The 16,899-nt window shown below is 44.3% G+C and overlaps 1 protein-coding gene across 1 annotated transcript in view; it reads right to left on the minus strand.

The window, feature by feature from the left end:
- Positions 1–16,533, minus strand: part of slc2a9l2 (solute carrier family 2 member 9, like 2) — a 798,853-nt gene extending 782,320 nt beyond the window's left edge. The window contains exons 1-2 of the mRNA XM_070862252.1: positions 16,498–16,533; positions 15,673–15,771 (exon numbers count right to left, since the gene is read on the minus strand). Of these exons, the coding sequence (XP_070718353.1) occupies positions 15,673–15,771; positions 16,498–16,533 (135 nt within the window). The remainder of the gene's footprint in view (positions 1–15,672; positions 15,772–16,497) is intronic.
- Positions 16,534–16,899: the final 366 nt, after the last annotated feature.

Here is a 16,899-nt window from a genome sequence, read left to right on the forward strand (position 1 = left end):
TTTCCGGAAGGTTATTTGTGTCTTCCTTCGTGAAGACAGAACCAAAGTATTTATTCAACTGGTCCGCCATTTCTTTGTTCCCCATTATAAATTTACCTGAATCTGACTGCAAGGAACCTATGTTTGTCTTCACTAATCTTTTTCTCTTCACATATCTATAGAAGCTTTTGTCGTCAGTTTTTATGTTCCCAGCAAGCTTCCTCTCATACTCTATTTTCCCCCTCCTAATTAAATCCTTTGTCCTCCTCTGCTGAATGATAAAATTCTCCTCAGGTTTGCTGCTTTTTCTTGCAAGTTTATATGCCTCTTCCTTGGATTTAACACTATCCTTAATATCCCTTGTTAGCCACGGTTGAGCCCCCTTCACTGTTTTAGTTTTACTCCAGACAGGGATGTACAATTGTTGTTCATCCATTTGATCTTTAAATGCCTACCCTTTAAATATCATTCGCCAGTTGATTCTAGCCAATTCACATCTCATACCATCGAAGTTACCATTCCTTAAGTTTAGGACCCTAGTCCAATCCCGTATTGGACTCTTCAGTCACCTTAATACTCATTTTAGTGTGGAAGCAAGTCATCCTCGACTCCTAGGGATTGCCTAAGAGAAGAGAGTACAAAAGTAGCAAGACTTCCTTACTCTTGTACTCCAACCCCCTGCAATAAACACCAACATGCTATTTGCCTTCCTAATTGTTTGCTGTACCCGCATGCTAACTCGTTGTGTTTCCTGTACAAGGACACCTAAATCTCTCTGAACACCAACATTTAATAGTTTCTCACCATTTAAAAAAATATTCTTCCCACCAAAAGTAAATAACCTCACATTTCCCCACATTATGGCCCCAAATATCCCCAGCCGCTTAGAGCGGCTATCTCGACGTGGTGCGCCGACTTCCTGGAGGAAAAAAAGGTGCCAAAACTCTACCTTGTAATTTAGCCGCTTCCTTGTCGTCCAGGTCCATCAGCGTTGTGCAGCAGAGTCTGGGGTGAGCGGAGCTTCAGCTGCACTTGCTCAGCATGGCCGGCAGAGGGCGGGGCTTGGGCCCAGCGTGTCGTGCAGTGCTGGCAGGGGCACGCATGACATTTGAGTGTGCGCGCATATGCAATGGGCACTTCAGTCTACCCGCATGCTCAGTGTAACAGGAAGCTTGGCAATCGGCCAATTAAAGGGAGATCGTCCTCAGAATAAGTGGCTATGGAGCATATATAAAGGTGAGGTCTGAATATTGATGTATGTGTGGCTGAGGGAGTGGAAAGGAGTGCTGGATAGAGAGGTGTAAGTGTGATCTTTGAACATTATCTGCGTTTGAGTCCAATAGACGAATGGCGCAAAAGTGTGCAAGTAGAACCAAGAATTTCCTCCATGAGGAAGTGGAGAAATTAGTAATGGTTATTGAGGAGAAATGATTGGAGCTGGATATCAGCAAGAGTGGTCCATCAAAGATCTCCCCCACGGAAATGAGGAAAAGATGGAACCTCGTTGCCGAAGAATACTCCGCTGGGGTCAACACCGCAAGATCTGGAAGCCAGTGTAAGAAGAAATGGCAGGACATTGGTCAAGTAGGGAGTGTAAGTAATATCTTCATCTTTAAATTGAATTGCAGTGGAAAATGTGACCATCCGTATGTGTCCCACCCATCAGAAGCACACCATGTCTGACAATTTATATTTTCATCTTTACAGAAGAAATTGGCCCACAACAAGAGGGAGAGAACTAGAACAGGAGGAGGTCCGCCAAATCTGCACCAACTGACACCCCTGGAACAGAGGATTGCTGCCTTGTTGAGTCGCACCGGCAGAAAAAGAATAAGCTCTGCACAAGCTGGACCCACAAGCGAGGGTGAGGGTGAGTCATTAAAATGCATAGTGGCCCTTCAAATCAACCTGCTGAATGACCTGCTACACGTGAGACTACTCATGCCACCCATCCTGCCCCGTCCTGTGCTGCTAACCATTTGGTTGTTGTGTTGTCTTTTGCAGAAGACGACACTCCTCAAGATGCTGAGGATGCAGATGCATGCGCTCTAGACCAAGGCGGGTGGGGAGAGGAGGGGTCCATGGAAATGTGTGCTCAGGAGAATGCTGACAGCGATATTGATCATGACGTATCACAGGGCATCACACAGCCAGAACCCTCCATTAGCTCCTCGGCAACCTTCCATGGGTTCACAGCTTCCGAGGTCACGGGTCCGAGTGGCGGTCAGGAAATGCATCTTGGGACACCCAGTGCCCCACCGTCCTAGCCTGCATCTCGTACTGGAGTGGTGCCACTAGGTAGACCCACGGCGAGGGGAAGCAGAAGCCAACCAGTCTCTCCTGAGAGGCAGCCCTCAGCAGAAGTAAATTAGGTTTTTTCATTGGGTGAGGAGACCAATGCCCTCACAAGATCACTCGTGGCAGCCGTCAGTGGGGTGCATGATGAGGTCGCCACACTACCGGGTGAAATCTCTGCACTAAGACAGGAAGTCAGGGCGGGCATTTCAGAGGGTGTGCAGACGATGGCAGATGCCATGAGGGAGCTGGCTTCTGCAATAAGTGCACAAAGACCGGATACTCAAATACCACTCCCACTTCAATCCACGCACCAGCCACCAGTCAAACCCAAGCGGGCCCCCAACCCTCCCCACCACCATCACCGACCCTATAAGGAAGTGCACTCACCCCGAGATGTGGGGGTGAGGGATGTGGCAGACTTTCTTTCCTGCTGTGGCTATTGTTTTTGTTGTTTGTATCGTTGAAGTGCACTGTAAAAGATATTTTGCATCAAAACTGAATCATCCTCCATTAGGACCACGCAACATTTAGGGTCAACTGTAAAAAGTAAAAATCCCTCACCCCTACAGTCATGCGTGCCTGCCGCCCCTAGCCCTGGTGGGAGGGCTATCCGGTGCGTTCTGCAGTCGGCAAGGTAGGACTGCTCTATTTTCTGTAGCTGATTTATCTTTCATTTATTTGTGGTGATGTTGTGCAGCTGTTGTGCTGAAGATGTTGTGATGTTGTGCTGATGTTGTGAAGGTCTTTAGAGCTTTGGAATCCTCTAACTCAACTTCCACCCCCCCCCCCCCCCCACCCCCCCCCATCTGCGACTACCTGTGCTGATTTCTTAAATGTAGAGAAAGTTTTTCTGTGCCTACAAAAGTGGCCACATACACTGGCTGAAGTTAGTTTGGAGTAAGTAACTTTCAGCTGGCCAAATTTGCTTCTATGGCCAAAACAGGCCTAAATGGCTGGTCACGCCCCCTTTTGGAGAAAAAAAACAAAACAAAAAAAAAACCTAACTAACTAACTTACACTGGAGCAAGTTAAATGGGGAAATTTGCAATTTTTAAGTTACTCCAAAAAAAGCGGGCAACTCCTGGGGAAATTTGAGCCCTATAGTCCATCTGCCACTTTATTGCCCACTCACTTAATCTGTCTCCATCCCTTTCCAGGCTCTTTGAGTCCTCCTCAGCTTACTTTCCCATCTAGCATTGTATCATCAGCAAACTTTGATACATTACACTCGGTCCCTTCATCTAAGTCATTGATATAGATTGTAAATAGCTGAGGCCCAAGCACTGGTCCTTGCGACACCTCATTAGTTAAAGCCTGCCAACCCGAAAATGACCCATTTATCTCTACTCTCTGTCTTCTGTCCGTTAACCAATCTACTATCCATATTACCCCCGATTCCATGAGCCTTAATCTTGTGTAATAACCTCTTCTGTGGCCCCTTATCGAAAGCCTTTTGGAAATCCAAATACTCTACATCCACTGGGTCCCCTTTATATACCCTGCCAGTTACATCCTCAAAGAATTCTAAGAAATTTGTCAAATACAACTTTCATGAAACCATGTTGAACCTGCCTAATCATAATGAGCTGGAAATTGCGGTTGGAGGCTTCCCGCGGGCAAATGCCTCCGAACTGCAAGTAAACGCTACAGCTACATGGTACCTCTGGACCTTCAAAGCCTTGCTACCTGGGCCTGCAGGCATATGCCTGCATAAAGCCCCACGAATCCCAGGAGCACATGTGGTTCGCCAGCGTCCCTAAGATCACATGGACCAGGCCAAACAATCATTAAGGGGGATTCCCATTATACTTATGGAGATTCCATTTACGTAGGGGATCCCCATAAGCACAATAGGAATCTCCTAACAAACAAACTTTCACAACACTGAAATAAAAATAAATCATCACATGGTCAAAATTAATTAAACATTTAAAACAAAAATTTTATTTTTTGAAAAATAAATGTAAACATTTTTCAAGGGGACAAAAATAACCTAAACTAATTTTAAAGAATTTTGTATGGTTAAATCATTTAAAAAATTATTTTAATATTTATTTAAACCCTTACACTGGGAAAATAAGGTCTTACACCTGCTTTTACCAGGTGTAAGTGTTTTGTAGGCATTCGTTGGACAGCAGTTGGGAAAATAGCCCAACTCTGTGCCAGCGAATGTCCACTTCCTGTGGATCCGTACGATCTGTCAAGCTGAAACTTGACAGATCGCAAGGTCCGGGTTTTCACACATGCGCATCGCATACGGAAAACCAGAACTTGCGGAGCACTTACGTACACAGTCATAGGCCCCGAAGGTCCAGGCCATTATGAGGTGAATTGGAATTTAAAATATTATAATAAGGCTTTTCTGTGGCTCACTTGGAAGCTCCATTTTAAATTTAACTCTGGCTGGCTGGGCTTCTCAGGGAACCTGCCAGCTAAAAGGCAAAGGCTGCTGGATCCAGGGGGTAAGTAACTTCTGAATCCAACGTACCTGTCTCGCTGGACACACACCCCCTACCCTTCCGATCTCCCCCCCACCCCCCACCCCCAAAGACCTCCAATTTCCGCCCCAGAGACCTCAAATCTCAGATTCCCCCTTAGGCCTCCCGACCCCCCCACCCCCAACCTTCAATCTCCAGCCCCCAACTTCACGACGATCTGCAGCCCCCAACATTGCCTGTGATGATTTGGCCCCCGACCTCCCCTCCAGTGATCTGGCCCCCAAATTCCACCCCCTCCCCCCAATGATCAGGCCTCCACCCTCCCCCCCCCAACAATCTTGCCCCTGAGCTCACCTCGCCTTCAACGATGTGTTCCTTTACCTCCCCTCCAACGATCTGGCCCCGACCTCCCGGCCAGCCTCCCCCGCCCCCCCCCGCCCGCCCAATGATCTGACTCCAACCTCGCCGATGATCCACAGACTTCCTACCAAACCCCCTCTCCAACAGCCCTCCCTCCCTCCACTCCACGACCTGGTGATGCAGGCCTACCCACCGACAGCCAGCCAGCTTCTCTATCTGGCTGGCTCAGGCGGGAAACAGAGCATCAAAATGCTAATCAGGCCCTGGCCCCATGGGAGTGGCAGTGGTGCAGCGCATGTTGCACGTGTTGACTTCTGTCAAAATCAGCATGTTTGCTCCTTGGTCTCCCCCTCAACCAATACCCAGTATTGTGCCAGAAAGCCAACTGGGCCAGGCTGCGCTGGCAGAAGCCATAGTGTTGCAGTCTGCAAGTGGGCCCTCTCAGGCACGAGCGCCCAGGAATCACAGGCCACAGTGATCTTAAGAGGCCCCACATGAGCAACAGCAACCTTCCACCAGCTCTGCTGTAGCCACTGGGGATAGAACCTCGTAGGGGTAGAAATCTTCTGTTAAGAAAAGCACTATGGGTTGATAACTTGGGTGTCAAAATTGCATGTAGGATTCAATAAATTCTGAATTGCTAATTAAATTATCAAAAAGTAACTGAAATCATTGATAGCCTAGAGATTGGGGTATAAATCACTGGAAAAGATAATCAGGAGGAATGTAAAACAGGCTGCCATTGCACTATTGCCTGTTCACCCAAGGCGAATTTATACCCCAGTAATCTAGAGTTCTCAGTTAAATAGACAGGAACTGGAAGCCTGCTTTTCACCTATTGAATGAAGTAAGTCTCAGTCAATCAGAAACATTAAAAACAGTCGATGGATAAAGTTAATGATCTGATTTTACAAATGCATGTTCCTGATAGGAGCCTTGCCTTTGGGAGGGCGATTTTGTAAAACTAACACTTTCAGGTTTCTGTTTAAATGACCGTTATTTTAGGACTATGGTTTCAAAGCACTCATTTTCTCACAGTTAAATCAACCAACTGCAGAACAGAAATACCTTTCTTTATAAATAAGGCAATCACATATCTACACACTAAATGATATATTAAACTATAATAACAAGAGGATAATTGACATTAAACCCCTCATTTAATGCCATGGGAATACTACATTTCTGATGCTGCAACAAAACGACAGGAAGCTGACAAATTACCATTTACAAGTTGAACCACATAAGCAATTCTGGGCACCACATTTTAGAAAGGCATGAAGGCTTTGGAGAGGCTACAGAAGAGATTTATTAGAATGGTTCCAGGGATGAGGGATTACAGTTATATGGATAGACTAGAGAAGAGTGGTCTGCACAAAGTGTCCTTAAATGGAGTGCTTCTAAACAGAATGTTAAACTTGGGAATTTGGAGAGGGTAGGAGTCTCTGGTAAGTATAGGGTGAGTATTAGCTGTAAAAAGTGACATTTAGTTTAACATTTTGAATTTAACTTAGAACTTTAAAAGTCAGTCAGCTGGAAGTGTTTTTCTTGAATAGGTACTAATTATTGTGAGCTGGGAGCAGAAAGCTGAGACCACACTTGTAACTTGAGTGTGGCTCCAAAGATATAAAAATAAACACAATCTTAAACGGGGAGCACTGAAAAACAGTGTTAAACTTGGGAATTTGGAAAGAGTGGGAATTCGGAGGAGAGGAGGAATGAGCTGCTGCTTTTGCCTCCACAGGAAAGCAGGCAGGCGATTGGTTGGTGAGTATTACAGCATTTTCTTTCTCTAAGCTAGGCAGTGGTCTAAACTAAGAGCTGGGAAAAAATAACGAATACTTTATTAAATTAATAACTTACCTCGATAAAATAATGAATTAATATAACAATATATAATTGCTTGAATAAAAACTTTAACTAATTAAATTAATTCAGGTTATCAATAAGCAAATAAATAAAAAAAGACTAGAGATGACAGGGCAGGCTATGTGCCGGGAGTGTAGCATGTGGCAGTTTGTGGGCAGCGAGACTGTCCCGAATTCACACACCTACAGAAAATGTCTCTGCCATCAGTCACTCCGGCTCAGAGTCATTGAGCTGGAGCCCGAGTTAGATACTCTGGCTGCGATTTCTCCACATGCGGTGGGATCGATGCGGCCGAGGTTACTAGCGGTGGAAAGCCCGCTCCCAACTCGAACCCACTCTCTCTGGGATCTTCCCAAGATTGGGCTTGTTAAGCTCGTCCTGCGGGCGTCCCGGCCAATTAAGAGGAAGCCGGTCTGATGACGTCAATTGATGACACAACATCAGCCAGTTTCCTTAAAGGGACCATGCCCACAATGGTTTTGACAGTTCTTCTGTCAGTGTCCTGCAGCATGGAGGGAGTCACAGCACGCAGGGAAGTCCCCTTCCTTTCCCATGGGTGGAAGGGTCCTCCCCAGGTCACTAACGCAGCCTGGTAGCAGATTGCACATGGGGGCACAATCAGGAACGTTGCCAGGAGGACCAGGCTGCAGTGGCGCAAACCCTTCAATGATCTCAGTCGATCACAAAACGTTACTGCAAAGCCACATTCAACCTCATCCTGCTGTGCCATTCATCACATCCCCATCACTCTGCCTTCCCTACTCTACCCCTGCACATCCTTACTCACAGCAATTTATCTTGGACCTCCACCCATCTCACACTCTCTCTCAATCTACATTATCAGTTCCCCATTTCACTAGCCACCCCTCACACTCACCCTCATCCTTGTCCAATCATATCAACTAACAACACACAAGGCTCTTAGCCAATGTTCATGTAGAATTAATTTTGATGTATTGTCAAACATTGAAATCTTTATTTTCAGGACTTTGCATTCTTGGACAGATTTATGAGAACCTTTGGAAGTGGGTTAGTGAGTTGTAGTGAATGGTGAGACATAAGGGTACCCCCCCACAATGTTGATGAGTGTGAAAGGAATGGCTTGGGCATTGCAGGGTTGCTTTATGGAGATGGTGTGAGATGGTGCCAACCTGCCGCATCATGTGGCAGTCAGGGTGTACAGCATGAAGTAAAGTTAAAGTGGCCGTGGTGAGGTCATCACTGGCTTCCCGGGTAGCATTGTGGTCAGGTGCTGATGTCCTGTGTACTGTGCATGATCAGGTGATTGCGGAGAAGGTTGGTGTTGTTGGTGGTGATGCTAGTGTGTTTAGTGATGTTGGTGTCGGGGCTGATCGTGGTGGGATTCTGAGGACCAAGGTGAGATTTTTTTCAAGGGCACCGTATGCTGCTGGAATAGATGGCAGGTGAGGTTGAGATGACAGAAGCGATCTGCTAATGGTGGGGGAGGTTGCTCCAAGGAGGTGACAGTGAATGGAGAGTTCACTACAAAAACTTCCACAGTGCATACAGCTCAAAAGTTTCTTCCAAAACCTGACATTGGAAAGTGAACAGCTGTGAAATGGTAACTTTTATACCACTTCTGCAGCTGTCAACTAGCCAAAGCAAAAGAGAGTCACTGAGAACCCGACACACTTACCTGGCATGAAACCCGAGGGACAGCAAAGCTGTCAAAAGGTTGGTAAAATTGTAAGTGCCTGCTTTAAAGCCTCTTAACTAGCATTTAAGTACTTCTTAATGATGCCAATTACTTGTCCTGCCGCTTGCTGTTGGGTTGGCTATCCGAAAGCTGACCTGACAGTTGAGAAACTCACACGGAGGCGGGTTCAGAGTGGGATCCCAACCCGCAGCAAATCAAACCCTTTTTGACAGCGGGCCCACCTCCAAACCCGCACTTGCAGGGCTTGGAAGATTCCGGCCACTCTGAAAAAAAGGGAGGGGGAGGAATTCTGAGATAGTTTTTTACAGAAAACAGTCACACCCCTAAGGAAAGCATAGGCTCAGAAAGGGAGGGTGTGATTGTTAGGGAGCCGGGTAGCGAGGATTTAGAAAAGGTTGAGAAGGAGGTCCTGCAGACACTGGCCCTGTCCAATGGGCACGAAGTACCCGCTACCTGTGAGGACAAGAAGAAAGACTGCAGGGAGGACAGCCACAATGCAGGCATGCACCATGGCTCAGAAGGCTATCCGGGGGGCGGGGGTGGGAAGAGCAGAATAGAAGGAATAGAAATGTGGTAGTGATGGGGAATTCTATAATTAGGGGGATAGATAGCATCCTCTCCAGCCACAAATGAGAATTCCGAAGGGTGGGCTGCCTGCCAGGGAAAGGGATATCTCGAGGCGACTGTAGAGGAATTTGGAAAGGGAGGGGGTGAATCCAGTTGTTGTGTTCCATGTCAGAACAAACGACATAGGTAGGTATAGGGAGGAGGTCCTGCTGAGGGAGTATCAGGAGTTAGGAGCAAAATTAAAAAGCAGGACTGCGAGGGTAATAATCTTTGGATTATTGCCTAACCCACATGCAAATTGGTATAGAAACACAGATCAGGAGAATTAACACACGTGTGGGAAAGAGGGGTTCCTTTTCATGGGGCACTGGCACCAATACTGGAACAGGTTGTATCGATGGGGTGGGCTTCGCCTGAGCAGGAATGGGACCCATGTCCTAGCGGAAAGGGTGAATAGAGAGGTGGCAAAGGCTTTAAACTAGGTGAAGATGAAGGGAGGGAGCTACAAGAAATGAAACCAGCCTAAATATAAACAAAACAGGAAAGAAGAGCATAGGAAAGAATAAAATAAAAGATGTGGCCAGGGAATAATTATGGTTATAGAAAAGGTGTGTAAAAAGATGGTTAACAGTAAAGTAAGAAAAACTGCTATTAAAATGAGGTTAACTCTCTGTAAAGCAATGCACACAGTGTCTGTAATAAAACGCAGGAACAAGAGGTAATCATGCATTGCGAGGAATCAAACAAAATAGGGATTACTGAGACGTGGCTACTGAAAAATCAGGATTGGGAATTTCATCATCATCATCATCATAGGCGGTCCCTTGAAATGAGGATGACTTGCTTCCATGCCAAAAAATAGGATGAGTTCACAGGTGTTTCAAAAGAAGAACCCGAACTACATCCTCAAGGGTGGAAGATGCCTGTGCGTTGCACACCAGCCACCACACGGGCTTGACAGAGCTAGGTCTTAGTCCTGTGGCAAGGATTACCCAAGACAACTGGAGACCTGCTCTGCTGCTCAGACCCAGTGCGCACACATATCGCAATGTGGGCTGGCCCATGCTGCCCCTGGGCCCCTGACCCCGAACTCACGCCTCCCCTGGGCCCCGATCACATCCCTCCACAGCCTCTCACAGCTCCTTCGTCCCGATCTCGTCGCTCCCGCTGCACCTGCCCACGCACCAATCACCGACTTGGACCTTGCTGACGTCACACTTCGCTGCCGTTGTCCTCCTGCACCAGCTCGCGCTGTACTTTGTAGTGGTACACTGCCACGCTGTTCCCAGGCCGTCGCTCACCGCTCCTTGGCAGCTGCTGCAGCGTGGAGGCCCCGACCTGCGAGAGTCCGTCAGCGGCAGGTCGGGGCCATAAAAGGAGCGGCGAGCGGCGGCCTGGGAGCAGCATGGCAGCACCTGCGAGAGGATTGGGAATTTAACATTACAGGGTATAACATATATAGAAAAGAAAGAGAGGGAAAAGGGGAGATGGAGTAACTGTACTTATTAGGGATAACATAATGGCAGTAGAAAAAAGTGATGCAGCTAATAGCAAGACAAAAATTGAATCCATGTGGATAGAGATAAAAGATAATGGCCTAGAACTCCCAGCCTCCCCGGGTCCGTACGGAGTTTCTACGGACCCGGGAAGATATCGGAAAAATCAGTTTTCAGCGCATAATGTGCATGCGCTGGAAACAAACCGGCTTTTCTGATCTGTCAAGTTTCTGGCTTGACAGGTCTCGCGCATATTGGGAGCGAGGACATTTGTAAGGGCAAGATTGCGGGATTTACGCATTTCTTGCCCAGCAAATGTACTCAAAACTCTTGCACCTGATAAAAGCAGGCGCATCGCCTACTTTTACAGGCGTAAGAGTTTTAAAACACACAAAAATATTGTAAAATAAAATTTTAAAAACACGTTATTGTTAAAAAAAACCCTCCCCACTACGGTAAGATTATTTTAAACCATAATTTTAAAAACTTTTTAAAAAATCGGAATATATTTTTTAAAAACGTAAATAACTTTAATTTAAATTAACAAAAATATGTTGTGCATATTTTCTATCTTTTATTATTACATATTAGTGTTTTGGGAGCTGTTTCTCATTCATAATAATGGGAACTCTTACGGAGTTCCCATTATTATGAATGAGAATACACTATACCTGATTGGCTGCCCAGAGCCATGTGACTCCAGCTCCAGGCCTGCACATGTCCCAACGTGAATGCGCTCCATTGCGCAAGAAGAGGAGGCTTCCACTCCGGGATCTCTGGCGAGCATTTAAGAGCCTTTTTTCACTTACTTTTTAAATTTCCCTGCATGGCCACGAGATTCACGCATCTCGGGAACCACATCTGTCCATCTGAGGCGGGAGTTCCGTGGCCATTGCTCCAGCTGATTACTTGACAGCATGAAATGTTCAGTGAAAGTTCCCACCTGACAGATGATCAATTTCCTCAGGCAGAAGTTGTTGCTCAGTCTAATTCCAGCACAGATTCTGCAGGCTGCAAGTGTTTCCAGCAAAGTCTCCATACTCTTCCTCATTGGAAGAACTCTCTCACCATTGACAGAATGCTTCTGCTATCTGTATTTCACCTGCCATCTATTCCATCAACATGGGTGTTGTTTATACTGTCTCACCTTAGTCTTCAGAATCTGACCACGATGAGCCCCAACATCAGCAGCACCAAGCACATCAGCTGCACTAACATCAAGAGCTGCACAGGACAGAGGACATCAGCACCTGAGCACATTGCTGCCTGGGAGGCCAGGGATGGCCTCACCATGGCCAGAATTAGTTAACTTTACACTGTACACATATGCCTGCTACATGATATGCCACTACCCTACACCAACACCATAAATAATCAATACAATGACCAAGCCATTCCTTTCAGACTCATCAGCATTGTGGGGGTACTGTTATGTCTCACCCTTCACTGAAACTCACTAAGCCACTTCCAAAGGTGCACACAAATCTGTCCAAAGTGTTGAAATTAAAGATTTTTGTTTGACACCACATTAACAGAAACTTTACATAAACATTGCATAAAACACCCAAGTGGCTACCCTTGAGTATTATTAGTTGGTACGATTGCATTAGGATGAGGGTGAGTGTGAGGGGTGTCCAGTGAGATGGGGATGTGATAATGTAGATAAAGAGAGGGCTGAGTGGACGTGCATGGTATGTTGGTGTAAGGATGTGCTGGGGCAGGGTAGGGACAGCAGAGTGATGGAGATGTGATGAGAGGCACAGCAGGATGAGGTTGAGTGTGGCTTTGTACTAATGTTTCCTGATCTAATGAGATCATTGAAATGTTTGCGGCACTGCACCCAGGTCCTCCTGAACACATCGCTGCTTGTGACCTCCTCTGCAATCTGCAACCAGGCTGTCTTAGTCTCCTGGGAAGGTCTCTTCCACCCATGGGAAGGGAAGAGGACCTCCCTGCATGCCCTGACTCCCTCTATAAGCATATGGAGGGAGTCATCGGAGAATCTGGGTGCAGCCCTCTGCCTCTGTGAAGTCATTGTCAGTGTTTGCAACACTCTAATGCTGTAGTGCACTGACAGCACTATGTGAAATTAATCTTTAAGTCTAATGTGGCCATGGTCCCTTTAAAGATCCTGGCTAAAAACATGTTATGAATGATGCCACCAGCCCTGCTCCATTTCATTGGGCCAGGTAACTCACTGGATGGGCTTAACAGGCCCCCTTAAAGTAAGTTCATTTTCAACAGCGGGATGGAGCCAGCAGTGAGGTCACAGGTTTTCACAGACACAGGCCGCACCGGACCCGCCCAGGTAAGCAAAATTCAGGCCAAAGAGGATAAAACCCCTGGTCTGGATGGTTACATCAGCGTATTTTAAAAGAATTTAGGGAAGAGATAGCAGAGACATTACTACACATATTTAATAATTCATTGGAAAAAGGTGTAGTGTTAGAGGACTGGTGGATAGCTAATGAAATACCTATATTTGAGATGGGAGATAGAACATGTCCAGGGAGCTATAGACCAGTAAGCTTAACATTATTGGTAGGAAAAATAATGGAATTCTTACTAAAGGAGAAAATAGAAGAACATCTAGAAACCAAAAATATAATAATGAATTGTCAGCTCGAATTTCAAAAGGATAAATTTTGCTTGACCGACCTCATTGATTTTTTTGAAGAGGTAACAGAGATAGTAGACAAGGTTAATGCAGCAGATGTAATTTATCTAGATTTTCAAAAAGCCTTCGTTAAGGTACCACATAATAGACTAATGAATAAGATCAAAGAATGCGTCGTTAGGGACAAGTAGCAGAATGGATAGCTAGCTGGCTTCAAGACAGAAAGCAGAGAGTAGGGGCAAAGGGTAGCTATTCAGAGTGGCAGAAGGTAGGAAGTGGTGTTCCACAAGGATCAGTGCTTGGACCACTGTAGTTCACAATTTATATTAATGATTTAGACTTTGGAAACAAAAACACAATATAATACCAAATTGGGGAGATACTCAACACTGAGGACTGCAACAGATTACAAGAAGACATTAATAAACTTGAAGAATGGGCATATAATTGGCAAATAAAATTCAACCCAGATAAATGTGAGGTATTACATTTTGGTAAGAAAAATAAGGAGGTTACATATTACTTGGAAAATATGAACCTAAGTGGGGTAGAAAAGCAAAGGGATCTCAGGGTACAAATACACAAATCACTGAAAGTAGCGACACAGATTAGCAAGGCCATAAAAAAGCAAACCAACTCGAGAGTTTATTTCGAATGGATTGAATTGAAAAGCAGAGAAATTATGCTAAACTTGGTTATCAAACCTTCATTAGAGCACACTTGGAGTACTGTGTACAATTCTAGTTGCCATATTATAAAAAGGACATAGAGGCACTGGAGAGGGTGCAAAAAAGATTTACAAGGAAATGCGAGGGTATACTTATCAGGAAAGGATGAACAGGCTGGGTCTCTTTTCTCTTGAAAAGAGAAGGCTAAAAGGTGGCCTAATAGAGACCTTTAAAATTATAAAAGATTTTGATAGAGTAGATACAGAGAGATTGTTTCCATTTGTGGGAAAGACCAAAAACCAGAGGCCATCAATATAAGGTAGTCACCAAGAAATCAAATAGGAAATTCAGAAGGAGTGAGTGGTGAGAATGTGGAACTTGCTACCACAGGGAGTGGTTGAAGTGAATAGTATAGATGTATTTACGGGGAACCTAGGCAAGCATATGTAGGAGAAAGGAATAGAGGGTTATGCAGATAGATTTAGATGAGGAAAGTCAGGAGGAGGCTCGAGTGAAGCATGGACTAGTTGGGCCGAATGGCCAGTTTCTGTGCTGTATATCCCATATAATCCTATATAAAACTGGAGTTGTTCTGATTAGAGCACAGAAGGCCAAGAGGAGATTTGATAGAGGTATTTAAAATCATCAAGGGTTTAGATAGAGTAAATAAAGAGAAACTGTTTCCAATGGTTGAAGGGTCGATAGCCAGAGGGCACAGGTTTACGGTGATTGGCAAAAGAACCAGAGGCGACATGAGGAAATATTTTTTATGCTACGAGTGGTTAGGATTTGGAGTGCACTGCCTGATAGGGTGATCGATACAAAATCAATAGTAGCCTTCAAAAAGGAATTGGATAAATCCAATGTTGGATAACGAGTGGGGGAGTGGGATTACCTGGATTGCTCTTTGAAAGAGCCGATGCAGACTGGATGAGCCAAATGGCCTCCTTCTGTGCAATACTATTCTATGATTCTATGATTCTATAATATGTCACACAGCAGCATTATTCTTTAAATTCATAAGATTACTGTTACTTGATGTCAAATGGTATCCAGAGAAATGTACACTGTCCATTTATTCATGGCATGGAGGATATTTATTCCTGAGTAGCACTCCGAACTCTGACATACCGCTTTACTACAGCCTTGTTCCAGGGAAATTCAAAGTACAGCATTTTTATTAAATTAAGTTTTCAGTTATCCTTGAACCTTCTGCAATGTGAGCATGTAATTTAATATCACATCTGTAAAATCAATAATCTCAATCTTTTATTTCGATGTGTAAATTCAAAAATTAATATATAAGTTGGACAATGCATTCACTTTAAAATAACACACAATAGTTTTAAATTTGTACAGAGTATTAAAACAAAAACAACTTGCAGTTATGTAGTGCTTTTAATGTAAAAAATATCCCAAGAAGCTTCACAAAGGCATATGAAAAGAAATGGATGTGCACCCAAAGATGGAGATATCAGAGATGGGGCATGGGGTGACTAAAAGTTTGGTCAAAAAGGTGGGTTTTAAGGAGGGTCTTAAAGGAGGTACAGTGCTGAGGGTTTAAGCGAGGGAACTTTAGACCTTTGGGACTAGGTGACTAAAGGCTGTCTGTAGTTGTGGGGTGAAGAAAGATGGGGATACACAAAAGGTACAATAAAGTGATTCTTGGCTTGTTTTTATTTTTATATTTTCACTCACTTACCACTGTTGGTGCATTTACTACCGATAAGTTGTAGCCATACAAAAATGATGAACCAAAAGCTCCAACCAGTGCGGCGGCTATAAGGTGGCAGGTCAATCCCTAGGAAGGCAAAAGATTGCGTTTGAACATTTCCAGCAGCTTTTAGTACCAGATTTTAATTGTTTGGAAGATCTAATTTGGCTTTCAACAGGTTTTCTAATTACTTTATATATGCATATTGGTTAATATTACATTTGGTATTCATTGACTAAGATGCCTTCCATATATAATCATTCACCTACAAGCAGTATTTATCCCGCATTCATAGTTCAATATTATCTATATGTTTTTTTAAACCTCAATTGCTGTCAATTTTGCTTGGCCCCTATTAGATGGGCTATTATATAGAAGAAAGGAAGTCAAACTAGGGAAGAACAAACAAGAATCAGAGGGTGAGGATGGAACACAGCTAGACGTAGTCATCTGTTCAAACACCCCATAAACAGTTGACATTTCACTTAAAATGGCATCAAGGGTATCCTAGATATCCAAATTTGACAGCTTGTCAATGTAATAAAAGCAAAGATTGATATAGTCATATCTTCTGACTATATGTTACTATTATTGTTTATTAAAAGCTACATTATGTCATATTTATAAAGTGTACTGAAGACACCCAAGGGCAAAATATAGGCCTAGAATTTGCTGACGAAATAACGACGAGTTTAATGGCGCTCGCCATTATTAATGTGTAAATTGTCCAGCAACTTGTGGAGAGGAAGAGATACCCCGTGAATTGTGAATTGACACAAGCTACTGGACGACTTGGGCCACTCCACTATTAACCTCGCAAAAGCGGCAGCTCGCCTTCAACTTCACCATTATTTTTAAGAACTTGCTGGATTTCCACATTAAACTCAAATTAAACTTGATGCAGAAAGCTAGGGTCTGTACTTAACATCAAAAGTACCTTTATAATGACAAAGTAATTGTTAATGCAATGACAATCAATCTCTCTGGCCCAGAAAGGGAACAATTTAAACTATTGAGTCTTATTCTTGCATGTAGTTAATTATTCCTAGAGATTTAAAAGAATGTCAGGTTTTAATTTTTACATTTTTATCTTATTTATCCTTTTAGCCTTTAATCTCCTAATCCAATCTTTATTTTTCTCTCTTTATTTTTCTTTCTGTAGCTGATTTGACAGTGATCCACCCATTCTAATTCACTCTCCTTCTTCATCAGTCC

The sequence above is a fragment of the Pristiophorus japonicus genome, chromosome 2 (assembly GCF_044704955.1).
Source record: "Pristiophorus japonicus isolate sPriJap1 chromosome 2, sPriJap1.hap1, whole genome shotgun sequence".
Lineage (NCBI taxonomy): Eukaryota > Metazoa > Chordata > Chondrichthyes > Pristiophoridae > Pristiophorus > Pristiophorus japonicus.